Here is a 19554-nt window from a genome sequence, read left to right as displayed (position 1 = left end):
GTGTCTCTACCAAATCTTGGGTCCCGTAATCTATAAAAATGGGTCATGACAAGTCTTTTTTGTTTTAAAAAAAATAAGTCTATTATAAAATTATAAATTATGGATTCTAATAAATTATGAATGAATTGAAGAACCCTATTTTACAGTAGATATAATGATAGTTAAAATGTCTACTAAAATCAATAAATTGAGCTTACTTGTGATTCCAAACTTAAACAAATGTTTAATGAAACTTTTTTGGAAATGTTTTGGGCACTTTATGCACGGGAAATTATGCAAAACTAGCAGCTTAGTCTTTTATCTTTTATGGCCGACAAAGGTGACACGAGTCGTGAAAATATAGTTACAAAAACAGTGGATCGCGAGTCAAAAAGATTAAACATTACTAGTCAAAACCATAAATAGGATGAAAAATATTTTTATATTAAAAAATGTAAAATTACTACCTAGGTATTCATTAGGTTTATCTTTAACAAACAATTTAAATCCACTCCAAATTTTAATAAAAATTATTTTGGACATTAGTTTGGTCCGTCCCCCGTCCAAGTAAAAAAAAATAGTTGGGGTACGCAAAAAAAAATTAAAATAGTAGAGGAGCTCCGTCCCCTTGCGCACCCCCCCCAATTCGAGCACTGCTTATATAATAATAAGATTTAAAATACCACCCGGCGGCCGGCACCCACATTAATTTAGTATATTAATAGGTGTACACTGTAGGTACAAGGGATCATTCAAATTTTATATTTTGAAAATGGCGTTGATTCAATAAAAAAGTATGGTTGATGAAAAATTTGTATAACTATATAGTGGACATACCTAAAATGCATAAATTATATTTTTTAAATCAGTAAAACTAAAAACGTATTTGTGTGAAATGAGAATTGAACATAATGTTATAATATACTAGTTGCAATATAACCCGACTTCGTCTGTGAAAAAATAAACAAATATATAATACGGCGATGTATATAAGACTATAAGAATAATTATCTTGGTTTTAGTGAACCTATATCAGTTCAAGGGCTAATCGGTGTGTATGTATATCGTTTTGTGAACTAATGTCTAATTTGACCGAGACAGGCAATCCGCCAGTGACACTTGGTATATTTTCAAATTACTCTCAAAACTTTCTGGATATCTCTAAGTACAATTTGGATTTTCGTCAAAATCAACCGAGTAGTTTTTGAGTACATAAGCTACACGCATTATAGATTTATTATACACTATACCTATACGCATATTATATGGAGAGTCATTAAATATTACGTTAAACCAAAATAGTAGTCATATAATAAATTCTTATCTACCTGGTACAGGTACAAACATTTATAAAATTGGTAGTACAAAATTTAAACCTGTATAATTTTAAGGCGATTTTGTGCTTGAAACGTTTTTTATTCGTATAGCATATTGCACAACAAGCATAATGTCTTCAAGGACGGACTTTTCTTTTTAAATATTTTATCGTTATTCTTGTAAAACGATACCTACCTAAGTACAATATCATATATACTGCAGTAAAATCAAACCAAGTAGAAATACTTCGAAAAATGATTTAAAATTGAATGCAAGTTGACGCAGGTATGCAATTACCTGTTATTCATTAATAATTATAATAAACAGTGTCGGCCTGGCAAGCTCGGCCGGAGCCCTTCCATTTTTTTAGCGTCTAGTAAATTGTTTATTTGCTTAACGTGTTTCTACGTCTAATACTACGGTCTTTTCTAACTTGTTTTAATTTTTTCATTTAAAGAATATTTTATTCATGTACTTAAATAGTTAAGTTTATAACAAAACATAGAACCAGAGCCTCGGCCCCCCCCCAAAATAAGTTTATAAAGATATATTATGATCTTATAATAGTCATTACGTGAATCGTACATATTATAATAATTATCTAAGCACAATAAAGGATGAGTGAATTTGCTCTTTCATTATTTTCTCTCGTAAGATTGCTTCCGCTGCGAAGTTTTTATTTTCAATCAGAACTGAATAACAGATTTTAAAGTATATATTTTTAAATTCTAAAAATAACTGAAAATGCTAAGCTTTGCCTTATAAATATATTGTATAGACATAAATAATGACTATATACCATTGCATTTTTACGAAAACAATAACGACTAAATAAGGCATCGGTCACGACCCAATAGCATTTATAATCTCGTTTGCTATAAAATTAACAATTTAAAAAAATATTTTTAACAATTAAAGCGTTCGCCATACATAGGTACAAGGTACATAGTATTATATTGTCATATTGAACATGTTATAATATTCTACATAATATAATATATATATATATGGAACATATACCTACCTAGATATGACCTATGTAAAATATTGCCATTATATCTCATGCCTAACTTCAAGAAAGCTAGGGAGGACAACGCGTCTGGGCGCCTATGTATAGTATATACATTACATAGGTAGGTACTATACTATGTTATATCACTATTGTGTGCGTACATAGTAAACATATTATTATAAGTATAACCGGTAAAGCGCACTAAAAACGAATGATTGCGTTAATTAAAGTCAATTGTTTTATGACCGCAGCGATGAAGTAAAAAAATGTGTAATAATGACATAGATTGGTACTTAGAAATTATTTCCACGGTATTCCATATCTAAACGATAACGCAAAAGTACGTGTGGCCGAGTAAAATTCGATTTAAAATTTGAACACGATATTTTATGCAGCAATATCATTATAATATGCATTGTTTTTTGTTTTTAAAGTTAAATTATTTTCAACGAAATACAATCACTTTGCGTGATTCATTTAGACACAGCTAGTAGTTTAATAATAACTATATTATTATTATGTATTCGAGTAAATACGATATGGGTATTTGCGTCTCCAGCGCCATTTTATACGGTTGACTCATTTAAGTATTATCGCCCATTTCGTAAAATAACATAATATTATATATTTTTTCAATCTAGGCATGTAGCCACTAGCCAATGTGATCAATAACAATGAGAAGACATTATTAAAAACTACAATATAATAATATTTATAAATAATAGGTAATATAGGTAAGAGATTATTTTCGCGTACCTATTGTTATTGAATACACTTTTTTCAAGGGACTTGGCGTGTTTGAACTTAGAATAATTCTGTGTGTATAAAACCTTACTGAATATCAATTTATGTTAATATTCTAATATACCGTTATTTACTTTCTGGTAATTGTTATAAGCCAAATAATATTTTTCCAGTTAATTTCTTATCAACGTGGGTTATATTTTCGTAATTTTTTTTAGTATGATACCTAATTGATAATTTTAAGATTAAACGAAATTATGTAGGTATTAACTGAGTCCGTGACTTTATACTGATGCAGGTAAATTTTGGTTATTGCAGGGCTTAATTAAAGAAACAAAATGTATTTGACGATGCAATAAAAGTGAAATATATAATATATTGTATTATGAACAACCTATAGCGGTCATGTGATTTTTTTAACATGCAAATATGTAATTTTATTGTTTTGTTGTTGATTCTAAATTTTTTTCCTTATTCTTAAAGGGGTTTTCCCCGTGCCATGAATATTTAAAAATGTATAATTTATTCTGCAACAAAAATATATAGAAAATGTTATTATTATATCATCATATACGATGTTTCTAAATACAACCTACATTAGGTACCTATATAATATTATATACCTATCCATGCACATTTTTTTTACAATGGTCTATCTCAAAAAAAGTAAATACACCAAAATAATAATGTTAAATTAATCCTTATACAATTATTAGTTTTATTATAAACATTTTAATATTAATTTGAGTTACTGTACCTACACACGTCGTGTAGTTCACACGCAGTTGTATTTTCATCGCGTACAAGGTCAGATTATTTATCATTAGAATGAAATTGTGAGTTTTATTTATAAATACCTAACGGTTAAATTTTCATTTTATAATAACAAATATAGTGGGTCCAAATATGGTAGTTAATATTATAAATGAACCTATTTGTTAAGATAAGTTGTTGGTTAAATACTAGTTAATTACGAATTAGTACGTTGAACAATATCCCAATTAAGTAATTTAGTTTGCATTAGGTAATTTTGAAGTAATTGATTTTATGAAATAAATTAGTATCTACCAAAGTAACTATAGTAACTATAGTTTGTAGTACCTATAGTATGCAGGTAAACTGCTGATCTATGGTTTGCCTCCTCGGGTTTACGTCAATTGGTAGTATGACATTATTAGTATCGTGATAAAATTGCTCGTCTGAAATTGATCGTTTGTTAAATTGGTCTGGAAAATTGGTCGTGGTATAATTTTGTAAATAATTCATACTTATTTGTTAACAACTCTTGTGTACCTATATTAAATTATTTTATTTCATCAATTATATTTTAGATTCTGAGCGGAACGAGGGGTTTATTGGTTTTACAATGGTATTTATTTAATTTTTAAATTTTTAAATTTTTAAATTTTATCCTGTATACAAAATGTCTACTAGAAGGAGTGCTTGGATTTCAATATATAGTACCTTATCTTTTAGCAAATTGGATCAATATAGTACTTTAGGAAGGTCATTGTTCGATGTTCTCAATAGTTATTTAATTCCATGGAAAAAACCACCGATAAATTACAAAAAACTGCTAAAAATGGGATTTTAATTTCTAACATTTTGCTTACCAATTATCATTTATCACCATAGAAACGAATAAAAATAATAATAACAATTTTATTTATTTTGTTGTATTTTACAGGCTATAATAAAATATAATAACAATATAAAATAACTAGCTGATCCCGTGCACTTCGTTTCCCGGCAACCAATAATTATTATTATAATAGCTTCAAAATCCATGGCAACCATTTACAAACAAAAATTTCCATCGGAAATCTCAAAATTCCAGTTTGAGCACCTCCCGGGGTTGGTTCTCTCTCTTTTTAAATTAGCCTATCTTCTGCTCAGAGGTATAATCTATCTATATATATATAAATATCTGATCCCGCTCACTTCGTTGCCCATTAAAATTGCCAACTCTATATGAATAATAATTCTACATATCACCATGGCAACCATTTATATACAAAACATTTTATCGGAAATTTCAAAATAATATATAATTGGTTGCCATGGTAATACGGAGACACCACACACCGACGAAAATCTCAAAATGATATATAAATGGTTGCCATGGTAACATGGACACACACACACATACACATACATTCATTTTTATATACATAGATATCCAGTCTTCGCTCAGAATCGTTTTTCGTATACAATAATATGATATCATTCAATTCAAATTTAATACAATCCATTAGACAGTGACCCACTTGTTTCTAATTTCTATTTTATTTATTGTTAAAATTTTAATTTTTTTGTGGCCAAATATACTACTTATTATTTATTATAATAACTTATGTATAAATATCTAAAAAAAGTTATATTTTTATCTATTTGAAGTTATGAAGTCTTAGCCCTTTATAAAATCAGTTGAATATCTCGTATCTAATATATAATGTATGTAAGTTCAACGAAATAGTGTACAGCATTTGAGTAATCAGTTGTATAAAAAATTAAAATTATTGTAAAGTTAAATAATTTAAAATTATAATACGTAGATAATGCGTAGTAGATAATTGAGTTGCTTAAACAGCTTAAATCAAAACGATTACGATTCTATACAAACATACAGAGAATTCGGCAACACGATAAACTTTGAACTTCAATTAAATACAGTTCATTGTTACTGATGTTGTGTATATTAAGATGAAAAATACAAGTTTTGGTTTTCTTCGAATCCCATATAAATATATTTATATCTACAGTATACATCGATGATAAAAAAATACTATATCATCTCTCAGACCTCAATACTCATAGATAATAAAAGAATTTTTATTTTCTATGTCAATACTTACATTATGTACAATATAGTTCATAATATATATATAATATATAAGTATCATAATAAATATATCACTTTGCATGCTAACTTGTGTACAATTGATTGCGAGTAAGTGATCAAATATTGTTTGGATTCTAATCTATTATGTATTTATTATTTATAGTTAAAATTCAATAACTGATTATATTTTACGATATTAAATAAGTAGGTCTGTATAGGTACATATTATTATATTAATATAGGTATATACTATATTATATATACCTAATATAATAATAGATAGGTTAATACTTAGTTGCATTGGTAAATAATACACGTGTAATTATTGGTAAAATATAATAAAAATAATTAGGGTCAAACGTATCTGAAACGTGATCAACGTTATGTGCATCGTTTGCAGTACCTACCTACATGGCACATTCCATGATAATATGTGGGTATATTATATATTTTGTAGTCCGGTACATCGATGATCATTAATCGGTATAATATAAAACATAATATATTTTTTTTGAAGTAAGCCGTTATCGAAGACGTCGGCAAATATAATAGTAAGGGACGTATAGAATATTATATTATAGTGTAATAATACTTAATGTGCAGTTTATATCAGAAATAATGAAATGTGGTATGAAATCATTTAACGTATTCTCATTAAATGGTCTGTAGTCTGTACACCTCAAATACATCGAATGTCGCCAAACTATATATGTAAATAAATGAATTGATACAAAGACAAGTGTCATAAGTCATAACTTATAATTGCAGCCAGTAAAAATCGGCTTTTTATGACTATAAATGCACATATTATAATTATTTAGAATCTATGAAATAAACACAATATAGTAGGGATATTGTTATGTAACTAACTATGTTTATATTGTGATTTTCGTGTACTTATATCAATATTGTACCTAAACAGTAAAAAATGTCTAAGAAATATTTTTAAAAAAATGTATCATCAATGTATCATTAAGAGTTGAAATTTCAGATAACTATATTATACTCTACAACGTATTTTACTTATAATTACCTTATAAGTAATAACCTAATCTATGATGTAACCTTTTAACATTGTACTATCTACAATATCATTGTAAATTTTTTTTTTTTTATTAAAATTCAATTACAATCTATACACATTTGTTACAATAAATAATTTTGATTAAAGATAATATATACATAGCGAGACTGATAGATATTGGGAGGGCAATCAAAAGTGCCACTCAAATCATAATAAATATAACACAAATTATTATAATACTCATATGAAGTGAATTACGAAGATTTTCCTTTTTAAAAATGGTAAAATCTGGGTGATAGCCGATAGGTATACTTGGTAGGTACTATGAAATTTGGATACCTAATATATTTTTTTATATATACAGAGATTTTGATCTTATGTTGTTGATTCATAAATTAATTTTAATTGTACAATTAAGTAAGTAACAATTTAAGAAATAGATTTAATAAAAATTATAATACATTTTTTGTGAAAATTTTCAATTATTTTCCGATTGTTTATTTTTCTATTTATTGATGTAAGTTTTACTTGGACATTTTTTCGTCCATTCTTGTTGTTATTATTTCAATTGAAAAACATGTTTTTCTACTATATTCAAATAATTACTTTAAAACATTTTATTATGAATAATTCAAATAAAATTAATTTTATAACTTTTGTCTTTTTATCATCGCTTAAAAATAAAATATTAGAAATCAATTTAATAAGCTCGTATACCTACTGTAATATTATATTTAATACAAAAATTTTAATTATAAAAAAGGAGAACAAGTGGGTACCGTTCCAGGGGCGTCATTTGGGGGGGAGGTGCAGGGTGTACATTTGTACCTACCAACTTTCTTTAAATAGCCTTCTTTGGCCTGCCAATAATAAATAAAAGCGCCCATATACCTAAGTGTTTTATATTATATATATTTTATATTTTTTAGTATTAAAAAAAAATGTATTCTACTAATGTTTAATTCCAAGAATGTTTGATGTGATTTTGTGGTCCCATAATATTATAATTGATAAAATTATAACACTATCATTGTAAAGAAGGATACCAATACAATTAATTTCTGGTTTTATTAAGCTATAGCTATATTATATATTTTGAGTATACAGGGAGAAAAAATGTGTAGGTTAGGTACGGTTAGATATTTTATTATAAATGTGATTTATACCCATACATTTATTTACCAAGTGTAAATACCACTGTACACTGGTAGGTATCCACAATATAAAATAAATACATTAAAAGTACTAACACATAGTTTATCAAAAATAGTAAAAATATTGTGGTATTTTCATACTAATATAAGTGACATATTAAATAAATTACAGTTTTTGTCCCCACCTGACCCCCCCCCCCCCCCCCCCAAAAAAAAAAAAAGTTGAAATGACGCCCTTGTACCGTTCTGCTGCTCAGTAGTTGTTAGGCATGACGTTGCAATCGATATATTATATCTGAATCCAATGATAAATCATTGTATACCTATGAAAAACGTTTCTGAGCAGAGACCTTATATCAGCCTAGCATACTTCTATCAATAGGGTAGTCAAATTTAAGTTTAAAAAAAATTAATAAAAATCAAATATATCTCATGGCTATAAATAGCGTAACTTTCTATAAACATATTATTTTTATAGAGGGGTAGTAAATCTTATCGGGAACCTTCTATTAAAATTTCTAATGTTAGCTATGAAAAGAAATTCTTTTATGAATTTCTAACTGAATAATAATTTACAAAATTTGATTTATAAGTAGCTCAAAAAGAGTCAACATTGTTTGAACATTTTACCATGTATCGAAAATGGACATTTTAATATTTTGTGAAAATTTGAAGTGTTAACGGTTATTATTTTTTGAACTACAGCAAAATAAATTAAAAATTGATGGACAAAAATTCATTAGTTTACCGATGAAAATCCAATATTGTAAATATTTTTAATTCAAACGCTCATAAAAAAATTATGATACTTTCCAATAAAATTTTAATTTTGTTTAAGGTAGAAAAATATGTGGGTCGAGGGGAATCTTTAATAAAAGTATCTAATGTTAACTATGGAAAGAAAAACTTGAAAATGAATTCCTAACTGAAAAAAATTTGAAAATTTTGAAAATTTTGTCAAAAATTGAACTTTTCATGAAACTTTTAAGGAACCTTGCATTAAATTTTCAATCTCAAAAAATATTGACTCTTTTTGAGCTATTTATAGCTTTGAGAAATTTGAAAAAGCTTTTAACCAAAACATTTTAAAAAAAATGTACAAATTTTGAAAAATTTCTCAAAGCTATAACTAGCTCAAAAAGAGTCAAGATTTTTCGAAAACATTACCAATTATTGAAAATTATAATATTAACATTTGGTGGAAATTCCAAAGGTCTATGGTTATTAGTTTTTGAGTTACACCAAAAAAATTAAATTCATTGTAGATTCAAATTTAGATTCAAAATTAGAAATTGTAGATTCATTTAAATTCATTATTTCACTCCCCTCAGAATTTAAAATACCTAATATTTGTATTGTATATACATGAATATTATTAATATTATAATATTAATTATTATACTGATTGAATGTTTAATGTTTGCCTGCAGTTATGCAAGTAGGATTCGCATGTTTAGAAGCTGGATGTGTGCAGCCCAAAAACGTGACTAACATTTTGATGAAAAATATATTGGATTTATGTGAGTACCTAATACCTATTATAATATACAGAATATACATATATTATTATAGTTTAGTTTATACACCATTTTCCGTGAACTATACAATTTAAAAACTATCGAAAAACGTGATTTATTTAACACTTTGTTAACACGTTGATGGACACGCCATGCCATAGCATTCTATGTGTACCTATTGGTCTTGCCGGTGCATGACTGCTATAGCATGAGCTACGATATTTATTATTATTATTATTTATTATAATAAATGAAACAATACAATTATTTTTGCTATGGAGAATTGACAATTGTGTGTAACGGAATAGGATATTCCCATCTATTATTTTTATAAAATTCCTTTCTTGGCATCCCAAAAATAAAATGAAAGTGCCGATATGTGCTTTCAAATTTTAAATCTGACAAAGAGTAATTTTATTTCTTATTTTGAATTTTTTTCAAACAACTGAAAAACTGAAATTACGCCCCTGGTAATTTATATAATATTATATAGTCTGCATAATTAAAATATTAAAAAATGTAAAATATATACAAATATGTAATTGAAAAGTCGATGCAGCTTTAAACTCTCGTAATTGATGACATAGAAAAGATTTTCGTGTGACTTTTTCGCGTTTCAACGTGTCGTGATTAATATTTTATAATACTCTATTTTAGTCATCTGCGCCCTATCGTACTGGTTGGTGGGATACGGTTTGGCGTACGGTGGCGGTGGTTGTGGATATTACGGTAAGGAATTCTTCGCTGGCGTCGGCATGCCGTCAAGCCAAAACGGCGTGTGGTTTTTCCAGTACGTGTTCGCAGCGACCGCGGCAACCATCATATCGGGGGCTGTGGCCGAGAGGTGCAATTTCATCGCATACATATTCTACAGCGTTATCGTATCCGGTAAGTCAAAGTGTTTAGAGTATGCTAACGGGTTAAAGTTGGGGGGCACAGGAGACTCAGTTCCCCTACTCCTGACAGCGGTTAAAAAGCGTCCTTTTAACAAATTAGGCTTAACATTATTCAGGGTTAAATGTGGGATGAGTATATGCTTACACAATCACTTTTTATACATTATACATAAAATTATATGTGGAACGCTTAAAACTATATGGAGACAGTATAGTCCCCCTTGGAATTATTCTGAGTATGCTACATATTATATTAATCACGAATAGGGCGTGCTCGGGTGCATGGACTTTTAGCTCGGATGCCCGGATTTAGTCCTCTAGACTCTTACATAATACTGTTAGGAAGGGGAAGGGGTCGTATTATCAAAAGAAATAATTTTGGGGGTCGTGGATCAAAAAAGGTTGCGCACCACTGCTCTAGGGTTAATAATGTTAAATGGGTCGCCAATAATTTAAAACGTTGGTATAATATTTTTATTTTTGAGTCTGGGTCTGACTACCTGTATGAATTATTTTTATATTTCTTCGTAAATTCTTATAGAGTTACCATTATAAGACATTCACATTTCGCAATATTGGTAATTGGTACTATAAGAAAAATACTTATGAAATTTAATCGTTTCCGTCAGCGTTAATCATTAATGTCAACCGATAAAGTATATTTGTAGCTATGAGTTATAGTATTTGATAAGTTTTTGACCAGCATTTTTCTCTAAAGTCAAGAGTCCCTGCACATTCATTGGAGACAATAAGGAGCGATGTGTGAGCTTGAGGAAACTATTATCCCCACTTCCAAACAAAAACTAAAAAAGTTTTAAAAAGTGAACTTTGTCTCTTCAAATACGATGGCTATTTAATATTTATCTAATTCTAACTACCAAATTTTTTATAATGTCTCATACATAATTTAATCAGCATAATCATTTAATTTATATTATTATATTGATTTATATTTTTAAAAAGCATTTAAATAAGTAAGAAATTATGAAAAATAAAATTTTGTATTTGAATACTATCTGTACTTTAATACGAGTTTGTAATTTGTGTGCTTACTACGTCTTACCACATACGATACATAATATATGCAATTGTTATTTCAAGTCCGGCTGATAAAATATACCCTTCTCAATTCTCATGTTATATATACTAATATATTATATTATTATGCATTATACCAAGTACATGTTGTTTTTAATATGTTATTATTAATAATATTTTTACACAAGTCACCAATCACTATTAAATATTAATAATATCGTATTACACAGTATACACAGTACACACGTATATAATTATTTCAGGCTAACGTTATCACTCTTTACGATACCTATCCCCTTAATCGAACTTATCTTGTGTAGGTACCACGTCATATTGTTACAATTTAAAGTTATCGAAAAAATAAAATAAAATAACTAGAGATAAAAATATTGTTTTATGTACTTACCTATTAGTTAAGACTTCCGCATTCCAGGTGTGACGTATCCCATCGCCTCACACTGGATTTGGTCACCCGACGGTTGGTTACTAAAAATTGGGTATTCCGATTTTTCCGGCGCCGGGACCGTGCACCTACTGGCCGGCACCTGTTCATTCGTCGCAGCTTTGTTCATCGGCCCCCGGAACGGACGTTTTAGCATCATCGCTCCGAACGAATACAACGGACACTCGATGCCGGTGAGCCACTCGACTATGTATGTTGTTTAATATAATGATTATCTGGAAACTGCCCCGGACGATCATAGGTTAATTTTGGTGAGGGCAATGGGTACCTACGTATATTAGTAACTAGATATAGTTAGAAATAGATTTACCTAATCATAGTAGCTACAGGTACTAGGTATATATAATTTCCCACTCGCAGCAGCGGATTGGATGGTAATATTTTTGTAGTCCGCATTATAGGTAGGTGCATCACCAATCCTGATACATTTTTTATATTTTAAAAAATTCATAAATTGACTGAGAAACTTATTGTTTAGTGATAAAATAATTATCTGCATAAATTTGTTAAAATTGTCTCGTTAAACGTTGTTTGCATTGGCGCATTGTATAGAATGAGTCCATGTCCGCATACAGCCAAATTATGGTTATTAATTTATGATATAAATATTAAATAACGCTCACACATAAATACATAGTAAAATAAATACTAATAATATGCTTTACCTATTTCACATATACAATTTCTTTAATTATTTTTACTATAAAATTTTAAAATGGTTTATGGAGGTACTATATAATATGTTATCACATCATAATATTATGATTTATATAGGTACATTACCTATACGGCTATACTTATTAATTAGTTTATACTTTATAGCAGTGGTGGCCAAACTTTTTTTAACTCGGGCCATAAAAAAAAAAAAATTTTACCGCGGGCCATAATTTTTTTTTATAATTATTAAAACACATATAAAAATAAATATAAACTATACAAAATATCGTTTTATATTTTAAAATGTATTAATTTGTTATTTAGTAACAACAAAAACGCTACGATATGGCGATACGGGATTAAATAATGTATACTTAAATTTTTTTTACGTAAATGTAAAATATTATATTTCTTTCGCGGGCCAGATATTAAATGATGGCGGGCCAGATTTGGCCCGCGGGCCCGTAGTTGGCCACCACTGCTTTATAGTATTCGACCATTTAAAAACACAAATTGGTATATAGTTAGTGGCCACGGGGACTTTGTTACTCATATCAGGATTTCTGTCGTTCAATGGCGCATCCCTGGGCCATATTACCAAACCTGGTGACGGAGTCATAGTGGCAAATAGCGTGGCCAACACGATTTTTGGCGGCAGTGGCGCGGCAGTGGTCATACTGATTATGGCCAAAGCTGGTCTGGTTGGAGAGTCTAGGTGGCCGTTTGCGATGACCATAAACGCCGTCTTGAACGGAATGGTCAGTATAATATTAATAATATTAAATATATTTACTTACTTTACGTAATATGGTTATATCCTTACTTCAGTAGATAGATAGCTTATGTTTTAGGGATGTACACAGTATGATAGGTGTACTAAATTGCTTATATATTTTTACTATAATTTATCACTATTTATACACTATACTTACTCAGGTATCGGTGTGCGGAGGTGTCGACCAGTACACACACTTTTCTGCAGTGATGGTCGGCATGATTGGTTGTATCATTTATTTAGTATTGCAATGGGTTGTTCCACGTTTAAAAGGTATTATACAATATTTATATTTTATACCTACCACCGCATAGACGATAGACCTATAAAATAAGTTTAACTTAGTTCATAGGTCTATGCCTACCACTTACGTTATTATTATACTATTATTTCTGCAAGACTTTAGTATTTCGTCGCCTGATGCGATATTACAATTTACAATATTATGGCCAAAAATATGACACCCGGTGCCTTACGCCGGACTTGATTACTGTCTTGTAACATTATACGGTGCATGTTACCGCAATACCGCGTATATTACACTTAATTTTAAACTGATTTTTATTTTTATTCAAACGGTCAAGCTTTAATTGTTTTTCATAGTTTTCATTTAAGTTACATAATTATATTATATTTTGCTTAGTGGACGATCCGCTCGAAACTACTGCCGTCCATTTTGGAGGTGGATTGTGGGGAGTGATAGCTACACCGCTTTTTGTGAAAGGAGGATTTTGGAACAATCCCGATTCTATGCCAGTAAGTACTAATAGCTTATGCTTTCATAGTATACAAATGTTGGTGTCTTATACAACGTGCCAAGATGATTTAACAGACATGCTCAGTGTCACCTCCATTTTAGATTTTGAGCGAGGTGATTAATGTACCTATTGATTTTACAACTTTTAATTTTTTTTAAGCTTTTTTTTGTGTCTGTGTACAGTGTACACGATAAGTAGTCGAAATAATAGTTCAATTTTCAATTTAAGTATCTTGTTCCCTGAACATACCGTATGTCAAAGAAGTCGCAAAAAATCACTACCTTAAATTCCACAACAGGATACAAAACCACACCAATCCCCTCATTAAAGATCTTTCATCACACTCCCTTCCGGGTAATACGGTAAGGAGACTCCAGCGTAAATGGCCCAGAGACTGGTTAGCATAATACACAGGTCTATACGTTAATCATTAAAAAAAAAAAAAAATTTCTTGCCGAAGTGCTGTTGCTGGACAGTCTCTCAATTCAAGATTTTCATGTAAAATAAAAATAGCGTTACATATAAATGTAATGCTGTTGCGTTTGTGTTTGTATTAATTCTATTACTATTGTAATTCAAATATCTATTAAGCTTATTGTACCACGAGTACAGATTGTTAAATGTTCTTAATTCAAAATAAAAAAAAAAAAAAGTATCTTGTTCGATGGGAAAGTGAATCTAGTTTGTGCATTGAGGAGGTCAAAGTTTAAAATTCCCAGTAATTTTCAAAAGCGACGAGAAAAACAAAAAAAACGGAAAATTTCACGCAAAATCAGTTTTCGACAAAATCAATTTTGATTTTTGGTGTAACTCAATAAATGACCGTAGATACATGACATTTTCACTGATTGTTTATAATTTATATTAGCATTTTCTATACACGATAAAAATGTTCTATGAATATCAATAAAGTTTTATCTGTTGGGCCAAAAAGTGTAAAAATTTAATAGAAGGCTCTTAATAAATTGTTGCAATGACATTTAAATATACTAAAAATCCATAGTCACAATTTTTTTATAAGCATTTAAAGTTAAAATGTTGACAAAACACGTAAAAATCATGAAAATGTGCAAATTATTTTAAGTTAGAAATTCATAAAAATTTTCTTTTTAAATTTAAGATTTGAAAATGTAATACAAGATTCCTTATAAAATTGTCTACTTTTCAATGTGAATCTTCATTCCTCTTCAATACCTGCAAGGATATGGAAAACCCGTCTTTATAAGAACATATAATAAACATTGTTTATATTTTCTTTTGTTTTCAATATTTAAAATACTGGTTTTTTAGAAATTAGATAATGACCATATTACTATTATGCATTTATGCGTATCTGTAATCAGTTCGATTTGTGTATCAGTAAAACAATTATTATATATTTAGTGGTACGTTAAAAATAATATAGGTTATTTTATTTACACTTTATAGCTATTGAAATCGAATCTAATTGGCGCTGGATCTATTATTGTATGGTCAGTAGTAAACAGTGTAATATTGTTTGGATTCCTTAGAGTGTTTGACTTGCTCCGAGTGTCCAAAGAAAAAGAGATTATCGGTAAATTAATATTTTATAATATTATAATTATTATATTTTAGGTGTGTTATACTATAGTCTATAATAAGTAAGTCAAAGAAATAAATACTTTATTGATATTATGCAGTTTTAGGTAGTACCTATTCCGAATACTTTTAGAATACTATTTCCAAAAGTATTTTGTGATGTATTCTGAATACTTTTATGGTATGGAAATTAAATTATTTGCATGTTATTCCCTTGCATTTGATTTAAAACAAAAATACAACATTTATATTTTATGAATTAGAAATTTGGAATCAATAATATCTATTAATATCATACAATATAAAAATTGAAGGGTGAAAATGCAAAACGTAGTATTGACAAAATTTCGAAATTCGAGTTAAAAATCGATTTTTATGAGGAAAAATGTGAGGAATTCGATTTTGCAGTCAAAACTAAATTGTATCGATTACTCTTGTGAATAAAATTGTTTTTAAAACTGATGTTCAATACATAACGTGATATTGCCACGTTTTGGTCTGACACGAAATTTTAAAAGCATTAAAATTTAAAAACAATGTTTACAATTTAGGTAGATTTATTTTGACACTGTCAATCGTTTACTTTTTATTTTTTACATATAAATAAACTTATTCTGAGTGTTTATAGTCGTCAGAAAATGTGTTACAGTTTTCCTTGATTTGTGAACATTTTGGTTTTTGGCAATACCACATTTTGCATTTCCACCCTTCAATTATAACTGGTATCATTTCATATAGTTTTCAAAAATATTTTTAAGTATTCCAAATACTTTATTTGGAATATTATATTTATCAAGTATTCGAATACATATTCGGAATACTATTTTTCATGAGTATTCGAGTATTTATTCCAAAATTTACTTTTCATAAGTATTTTACCCAAGACTGAATTATTATGTTAATTTATGTGAGTGGAGCATATTAATATTTCATATTATGTTATATAAGTATACCTATATCATTATATTTCGTCGTGTGTGCATGTATTTGATTATATACAATATTCTTCCAGGTTTGGACATGAGTCTTCACAAGGAACAAGCATACCCGGTGACCAACATTTGTATTGAAAACGGACATAAAAGTAGTAAGTGGTCCATTGGTGTACAATAACTGTAAATTGTAAAAAAATCGTTTACTTGATTTGAGAAAAAAAAAATAAGGTACTAATAACGATTGATATACAATTATACAGCGAATATACATAAATATTCTAAAATAAAGCTGCCTGGGTGAATTACTTATGAAGATGTAATACATAATTAATTTTAGAAAAATTAAAATTAAAATAGGTTTTTTCTTTTTCATTACGTTTACAGTTTTTTCTCAAAAATGTTTTATTTTTTTTAACCTAAATTTTAATTTGTCATAAAAAAATATATGGTAAATAAATTCTATTGTTTTTTCTAAATTGTACTATTATACCTAATCTGCGTTAATGTTTTTAATAATAACATCATTATACTTCTATATAATAGTTCACATCAGTATAATATTGCTGCACAAGGTAAAACCGAACGAATTATGTGCTTATCTGCCTACACAAAATACTAAATTATAATGGCGAAATTAATTTCCACGATCGTACTTTTTTCATTTAACTTTTTAATTCGTTTTTCAGGCAACAAAACCACAGTCATTAGACACGCCTACGACAATGTGGCGATGCAACACACCCTCCAACAGTAAGCAAATATCTCACCCTTTGAGTTTATATATTATATGCGACAACAATAATATATAATTTAACTCGTAATATCTACATAATATAACATAAAAATATGATAGGTGTATTATACATATTAATATATAATATAATTTTGAATGTTCTATCAGCCAATATAATAATACCTATCCATGTATATAAGTAACGTAGGTAATTTTATATTATATAATTTATTATGTATTATGTGTTGTATGTAATAATAATATTATGATACCTATTGGCTATATGTATTGTTCAGGGTACCAGACCACAGTGGCGTGCCGTCCATTAGGAAGAAGTTTATTTGTGGTTATACCTCCCCCTAGATTGTAATTTTTATTTTTAGCCGTCCTACTATTAGTACAGAGCTGTTATTACTTATTAACTTTAGTACCTATACTATGTTCCGTGATTTTACATACATTAAGCGTTAACTATAGGCTTCTACGGAGAGTCATCATACGAATGTGTGGTGGTGGTAGGTAGGTCCTATTAGGTACCTAGTAAACTTCTGTGCAATCAGTTTTCAGTAATCGGGAGCTGCGTCAAAACTATATGTAACGCTCATATATTATATAGGTATAGCAAGGACTATAATAGAAATACCTAATAATATAATATAGGTACCTATCTACATATTATACATTTAATATTTATTCAGTTATTAAGCTCAGACTAACATAGGTTTAAGATACACTTACGACTTACCTATATCTTAGGTAGGTCGTAGGTATGTAATAAAGATATCTATCCTGGCATCCGCTTTCCTGCAGCAGTAGCTGGTACCTATATAGCGTATTTGAGTAGAATTACACGCGGGAGTTGTGCCTTGGTTTGTTTTTTATGTATTTATAAAATAACTGTCAATTTACTAATTAGAATTGAGCTAAACAAAAATTGAACATATTACAGTAAAAATAATTCGAGTTAATGTATGCAGAGCATGGTGAGGAAATTGCGTATTAAACATTTTCAATCCCCCACCCACGGTGGGCTTCCTGTAGATGCGCTAATGATATCCACGCAGATGTAGGTATAATGGCGTATAAAACTGCAAGAGTGACAGCCTACGGGCCATCTAGACCATATTTATGGTCGATATATGTGTAGTAACATTTCAATTTTTTAATTTAAAAATACGTACCACATAATTCGTAATTTAAAGATTGGTAGTTTAATATGAACTATGATGATTGGAATTTGTACTAATTGCTGAGAACGATTAACGATATTATGTTTACATTAATCTTGAGTGCTTTAATCTGAAAATTATTTTCGTTAATAATAATAACAATTATTGTTGTACTACATGTACTGCACTTTTATCGACTTTGTTTACTGTTTAGTGTTTATTTACCTAATTATATTATATGTAGTATGTACTATATCAGTACTGTAATAACTCAAAAAAGGGAGGAATGTTATATAAGATAATAATATAAATATAAATAAGACGCCTGTCAATAGTTATATTAGAATTACCTGGTTTAAGCCATTACCTTCCTCCTGATCGTCGGAGGGCTCTCGAGGTGGTGATTCGAGAATATGATCAAATACACCGTACAGTAAGGTTGTAAATTGTAATAGCAAATGATTTTACTGCGTGATACCAGCGATCAACACAAATTATTGTAAGTACCAAAAGCCTTACCTGACTCGCAGCCGTCCCTGGGCTATGCTGTATCAGTTTTAGGTGACACGAAATAATATTTAAAATTAAACAACTCGAAATAACGAACACGCACTGATTATTGCTCAACACAAGGAGTCCAGTTGCCGCTCGTAGAATTCGGTGTAGAAAAGTTGTGGTTTGGATGCTGTTTGCCGTCTGGTGCTCATGCACTGCTGAGAGGTACGATATACGGCTATGCTGACCAGAGAGTGTTAGGTGGCTTTTTCAAAGGGTTATCTCGAGCCTCGAAACTAGGTCGTCCTTCGGCTGTAGATACCCCCTTTACCCTTCCTTTTATACAAGAAAGTAACACTCTTTGCCAGTGCCGCAACTACACCAATTTGGGCCCATGTGTAAATAAAATAAATGGCCCCTCCTCACTCTTGAAAATTGAAAAATTAATTTTTCCAAATTTGAAAACATACTTTGGAATTTTAGGTA

General features: G+C 29.2%; 1 protein-coding gene across 1 annotated transcript in view; it reads left to right on the top strand.

Moving 5' to 3' along the window:
• The window catches only part of LOC100160963 (putative ammonium transporter 1), a 20143-nt gene extending 1376 nt beyond the window's left edge, over window positions 1–18767 (top strand). The window contains exons 2-10 of the mRNA XM_003243732.4: window positions 9503–9592; window positions 10247–10477; window positions 11957–12159; window positions 13168–13401; window positions 13580–13691; window positions 14062–14174; window positions 15605–15731; window positions 16749–16823; window positions 17358–18767. Of these exons, the coding sequence (XP_003243780.1) occupies window positions 9503–9592; window positions 10247–10477; window positions 11957–12159; window positions 13168–13401; window positions 13580–13691; window positions 14062–14174; window positions 15605–15731; window positions 16749–16823; window positions 17358–17425 (1253 nt within the window). The 3' untranslated portion in view covers window positions 17426–18767. The remainder of the gene's footprint in view (window positions 1–9502; window positions 9593–10246; window positions 10478–11956; window positions 12160–13167; window positions 13402–13579; window positions 13692–14061; window positions 14175–15604; window positions 15732–16748; window positions 16824–17357) is intronic.
• Window positions 18768–19554: the final 787 nt, after the last annotated feature.

The sequence above is a fragment of the Acyrthosiphon pisum genome, chromosome A1, assembly GCF_005508785.2.
Source record: "Acyrthosiphon pisum isolate AL4f chromosome A1, pea_aphid_22Mar2018_4r6ur, whole genome shotgun sequence".
Lineage (NCBI taxonomy): Eukaryota > Metazoa > Arthropoda > Insecta > Hemiptera > Aphididae > Acyrthosiphon > Acyrthosiphon pisum.
This window is presented reverse-complemented; position numbering and strand designations above follow the sequence as displayed.